This window comes from Monodon monoceros, unplaced genomic scaffold (genome assembly GCF_005190385.1).
Source record: "Monodon monoceros isolate NGI ecotype Baffin Bay Population unplaced genomic scaffold, NGI_Narwhal_1 Super_Scaffold_1, whole genome shotgun sequence".
Classification (NCBI taxonomy): Eukaryota; Metazoa; Chordata; class Mammalia; order Artiodactyla; family Monodontidae; genus Monodon; species Monodon monoceros.
This window is the reverse complement of record NW_021703765.1, coordinates 23588704-23594466: the sequence shown is the minus strand read 5'-3', so window position 1 is coordinate 23594466 and position 5763 is coordinate 23588704. Positions and strand designations below refer to the sequence as shown.

Genomic DNA, 5763 nt, shown 5'->3' with positions numbered 1-5763 from the left:
AAAGGCTCTACCTACTCATACCATCACACTGGGGGTTAGGGCTCAATACGTGAAATTTGGAGGATACATTCAGTCTGTAACAGTTCATGTCTTCCAGAGAGAACATACATTTGCGAAGCACTGGGGGCACTAGTAATCTGGTTTCACCTCAATCCACATTCGGTGACTGAGGTGATTTAGAAGCTGGGTCACAGTACCCATGAAAGATAGTCTGCTGATAGTAATGGAGCACCAGGTAATCCAAACCAACCCTCCAGCTAAGGGGAACTTGGAAATCTGGACGAAATATTTTAAAATTTTGTTGCAGTCAGCCCAGAGCCAACAGAATCATGAAGCATTACCTGGTTAGTCATATGAGACTGCTTTCCGTCTGGAGGGGAGCTTCTGCTACTTCCAGAGGCTGTGTCTGAGTAGCTGGCACTTTTGATAGCTTTGTGAAGTCAGGACGGTAGGGGTTGCCACACATGACCTGATCAAGTGGGTGGGGAGCTCCCGATGAATCTCCCTGGCTTTGGGTGGGAGATCCCAAACGGATGTAATGAGATCAAATTTTATGCTTTGAATTCTTAAAAAATAAAAATGCTTTATTTGCTGTGGCTTGTGCTATAATCCATTCCTCAGCTGTGTCATATTCATAGGAAGCATGGCTCTTTGTCAGAGACTAGAAGCTCCCTGACTCCTGGAAGCGACGTAGGACACTGGAATAGCCCTGAATTTGGTGTCAGTATGCCCAGGGATCAGCCCCTAATATCAAATGGCAGCTACAGAAACTGCAGGCATAGTGCTTAGGAGGAGATTAAGAGACCAAAGGGTTGACCTTGCAAACGCAAGCTTATAAAGTATCAGAAAGTACCACAACTCTAATTTATGGCTCTGGAAAGCAGTGACTCAGTTATGCAGAGAGCTATAACGTCTAATGCAAAACCCTGGCTCCACAGAACCTACAGGGCAGTATGTTGCCTAAAGAATGATATACTAAGAAATTTAGGGCCTAAAAGCACCCCCCACTAAACGTTCCTCTTGGGGGTACCCTAAACAAGCTGGAGGAAGCTACTGAGTGTTCTGGTTGACACTGGTCCTATGTTCTTTCCTCTCTCCGTCTTCTACAGTTCCTGCGATTTCCTTCCGAAGGAGAGGACTGTGTGTGCAGTGTACTTTCTGTGCTCCGGGGATCTTCTTTTCTTTCCTTTCTCTGTCTTTGTCCTTGAGCTGCTCCACAGCCTTGCTTCCGTCTGCACTGTTGAACGGTGGCCATCCTGTGACGCCAACCTTGCGAGGCTGCTGTTTACAGATCCTGTGACACCAGCCTCAGCGGGTGATGTGGGAACCAGAGTTATAATTCTGAAGCTTTTTTGCACAGTGCCTTGAACTCTCGATAGGAAAGGTGCTATTGAAAGGGGGCACATTCTTTTAAAAATAAATATTATGACAGAACCCTTTGTTGAAGAGATGACACGTTGCAATAACAGCTCTGTATCTTGGGTAAAATCAGATGTTAATTTACATTCAAACACATGATGGTCCTGTATTGCCTCATTCTACACATTTTTACTTTGTGGAAAACCAAACAATTTCTAAGCAAATTAATGCAAGCATAATTCAAGTTTATCATTTAAATTTATTGTCATGTAATAAATCTTCCACAAAAATAAAGAGGAGACTCGTGGCGGATTTGCAGAGTGGAAGCAGTGATGCAGTGGTGTCTGGGAGTGTGTACTCACACACTTCCTCCGAGGCTGTAGCCCCAGCTGAGCTTTTAGGCCAGCGAGCACTTCTACTGTGTGATTAATTAAAAGTGGCGGGGAGGGAGGGAGAGGGCACTGCCAGAGAACGGGGCTTTGGGGGCACCTAGTGAGCCAGGTGGCCTGGGGAAGAGACTGCAGGACTCCCTCGATCAAGGCTTCCTTGGTAGTTTGCGCTCGATGACCAAGTTCTGGGGGACCATATCTCCTCCTGTCACAAGAACTGACGGTCCTGCAGCCCAGTGACTCTTAGTTCTAGGGTCCTACCAGGGGCTCAGCTGCTCCACGTGACCCTTTAAAAATTGTGTTTTGGTTTGAATGAAGGAAAGCAGATCAAAGTGCTTTGGAAACAAATTAAAGCTATATATCACGTTCCCATATAGGAAATAAAAATAATTGCTACCTGAAATGATAATCCGATCATTTCCCCTTTCTGACTGGAGGATTCCTCCTTCCACCTTCCAACTGCCTCTCCCCACGAGCCAGACTACGCAGAAGTGCTTCACATGACTCGTCTGCGGGTCTGAGGCCCTGTCCGTGCGACCTTAGGCAAGAACCAGAGTCCCCAGCCACTCGTGGAGACACGTCAGAGGCCTGAGGCCGAGGAAGCAGCAGGCAGGCCGCACACGCCTCCTGGGTCCACCCGCCAGTGATGGCCCTTCCTCAGTCAGTCAGCCACAGGGAGCTTCGGTCTCAGCCCCTGTCCTGATGAAAATGAAACCGCCTGGCCGACCTCAGAGGCTGCTGAGGGGATGGAGCGGCCAGGCTTTTCATGAGCGGAAACCACACGGACGTGCACTGACACATCATGCTTTCAGCCTTTCCCAGAGCTCGGTGTGACAGAAGCTGTCTCCTCCCAGACCCTCAGAAGATGGTGATGAACCAAAATGACTCCAGCCTCCAGGCTGGGGACACAGGGACAGGGGAGAGAAGCTGCCTCCGATACAGATTAGGCAACGGCAGGCTGAAACGGGTGCTCGGTCGGTCTCATCTGGGATTACGTGCTTCCTATGCAGAAAAGCAAATACTTCTTGTGTCTTTGAGAGTGAAACTAGGCCGTGAAGGGGTGGCCATGGACCTAGAGCGTGACTCGAAAGGCCTGTCCCCTCTGTCCTCAGTGCCCACTGCTCTGCTCAGGGCGACCCCAGCGGCTGTTTCCCTCAGAGAAGCTCAGGGAGACAACTGCGATCACACAGGCCCCAAAGAGTTTAAACAAAGTCAGAAGTGGAGAGAAAAACATGTGTTTACTCTCATGTGGAATACTGTATTAATCAAATTGGTCTCCTTTTTCTCCTATTAGTCTAGACTCCAATTTAATTCAGCTACAGCTCAGAGGCCAAATCCACAAAAAAGCTAATCTGGGCTTCATGAGAAGGAGCCACTTCTTTCTTTGAGGGAAAGATTCCAGGATCTAAAGGCTTATATCCAACCGCCCAGGCTTATATCATGGGCCTTCTGAAAGGCAACTGCATGCATACACGGCTTCAATTCCTTATTAATTCCTGTCTTGTCATCTTTTCAGGTTGGTATTTCTCAATGTTGAAACACACACACACACGACCAAAACAAAAATCCTGAACGTGCGGGGGGCGGGAAAGAAAAAGAAAAGAAAAGAGAAAGAAGTATGTACTGGTAAAATGTTATATGCCTAAGGCATCAGGTTCCTGGAAAAGCTCTAGAGTTTTGGTTTAGAAATAAAATTGCATGTGAAATAGGTTTTTACATTTATTATTGTTGTGTAACTCCCCTCCCCTTTTTTGCACTATAATCTAAACTGAGTGATCTACTGCCAACTGGCACCAATTCTCCAAACCCAAGTGTGCAAGGAAAACACGACTGTGTGATCCTCTTTAATAGAAGACGCACCAGGGAATCTGTCTACCTCTGTTCCCCAGAAAGAAAATAACTAGAAGGGCTGCTTGGCTGGAGGGGGTCAGGGTGGGAGACGGCGTCCCGCCCTCAGTCGGAATCCATCGTGAACAGCTGGATGTCCTGAGGGTTCCAGTGCAGGCCCACCGCTGAGTTGCACACCAGGGACCAGACATAGGGGATAAAAAACTCCTCGGGCTGCTCCTCTTCCACATATTTGAATTTCAGTTCTGGAAATTTCTGCAACGAAAACAGGATGATGTAATCAATCTCACGGCCCCACTGGAAAGCAGCAGCAGTTTATACGCGGCGTGTGTGCAGGGTGCAGGCAGCCCACCTTCCCTGACTGGTCGGAGGGCCTGTGAGCCCCGGGGCCACAGATCCAGCTTCCAGATGACTCTGGAGGACACGTGAATCACCTGTAGGAAGGGCACAACCCCACCAGCCCTGGTCAGGGACCTCAGTGTGCTGAGAGGAGCAGGGACCTGGACGGGACGAGGTGGGGTGAGAAACCTCAGGGAGGGAAACAGGCCCCGCCCAGGTACAGACAGCGTTCAACAAAGACTATCTATCTACTGCACCACTGGGATACTGATGGCTGGGCCTCCTCGAGACGCTTCCCTCTCAGGGCTGCGTCACCGTGGAGGTGAAGACTTCCCTTCACAGCTCCTCAGCCTTGACTGTGCGGGCAGGCAGCGCCCACAGAGGGCCTCGGTCAGGGCCGGGGGCAGCAGCGGCTCTGCACAGCTCAAGCCCTCTCTTCCTCCTCCTGGCGGAGGGGGCGGTGGGGATGCTCCGGCTTTGTGGCGGGGGCAGTGGAGGTGATTCCTGGCTCTACAAAGGCTTCCAGGCAACCGGGCCGCTCTCTGCAGTCCCGGCTGATAAGTGAGAACACGTGCAGTTTTGAGGTCCTGTAAGTAGCACTTCCACTGCAGCGTTTCACCAGGATTCGGGCTTTTGATTTTCTAATTTTACTCCTGACCTATTTATTCCAGCCAGGGCGGAGGAAGTGATTCCTCCTTCAGCAGCCTGAGGGGCCGCTGGCATCTACTAAAAGCCCCCAGGCTGCCTCCCAGGCGAAGGTGACTCTGACAGGAGTGGCTGCAGTTTGGTGACCTGTGTCCCAGGTGGGGCGGGGAGAAGGGGGCAACAGTGTCCTAAGACGAGGGGTATGGCGGAAGGTCGCGGGAGGGGGCTGAAAGGGACAAGAGGGGAAACACACACATAGAACGCGTGGCCCACGAGGGCAGAGATTTCTATGCCCGTTGTGTTTGCCGCTGTGTCCCCTTAAAGGGTGGCCAGACACTTAATAAACAATTTGATGAATGAATCAATGAATCAATCAACCGTATAAGGACCAACGATGTCCCAGGCACAATGATAAATACTTTAGGTATATTATCTTGTTCAATCCCTCTTACGTGAGTCATTCATTGATTATCATACTGGATGAACGTCTGCTTCTCTGCACCAGGCCACGTGTGCACCAGGGCCTGGGGATACACAGTCCCTGTCCTCACAGAAGGTGCCTTCTCGTGGAGCAGAGGGACAAACAGAAGCAGCAGCAGCAACAAAACAATGATAACAGAGTAGGAAGAAGGGAAGGACTAGGGGCTCGAGGCCTGAGGGAGGTGGGGAGGGGCAGCCAGATGAAGAGGGAAGCGTGTTCTTTCTGAGGGAACAGCAAGGAGGGAAGGCATGAGGTGCTTGACGCTGCAGGGAAGAGGAGGGGCGGAGGGAGAGTAAGCCCTGGTGAGCAGGGCCCGAAGGGGAGGACGCCGCCATGTGAAGAATCCTGGCCTCCACGTGAAGGGCCCGGAAGCCTTTGAAGGGTCTCAGAAGGGGGCCAGGTGAGAGTGGCTCTGTGCAGGGACCACTCCGATCACAGAGTGGAGAAATGGAGGGCATCCGGCTGGGACAGGGCCTGGTCCAGGTGAAGGGCAAATGGGCCTGAACTAAAATAACCCTAGTTGGGTGGATTTAAAAGATTTTAAAGAGAAAAGGGGGTGGAGGGAGTAGGGGAGCCACACACACACCCAGAGTTAGAGATTTTTTTTTGCAGTACGCGGGCCTCTCACTGTTGTGGCCTCTCCCGTTGCGGAGCACAGGCTCCGGACGCGCAGGCTCAGCGGCCATGGCTCACGGGCCCAGC

At 51.0% G+C, this 5763-nt stretch overlaps 1 protein-coding gene across 2 annotated transcripts in view; it reads right to left on the bottom strand.

Annotated features, from left to right (window-relative positions):
• Positions 1-1627: 1627 nt before the first annotated feature.
• Positions 1628-5763, bottom strand: part of DYM (dymeclin) — a 377165-nt gene continuing 373029 nt past the window's right edge. The window contains exon 18 of one of the 2 annotated variants that reach the window (XM_029234366.1): positions 1628-3851. In XM_029234366.1, coding sequence (XP_029090199.1) covers positions 3702-3851 — 150 coding nt within the window. In that variant the 3' untranslated portion in view covers positions 1628-3701. The remainder of the gene's footprint in view (positions 3852-5763) is intronic. The other variant, XM_029234371.1, reaches the window with a different exon arrangement.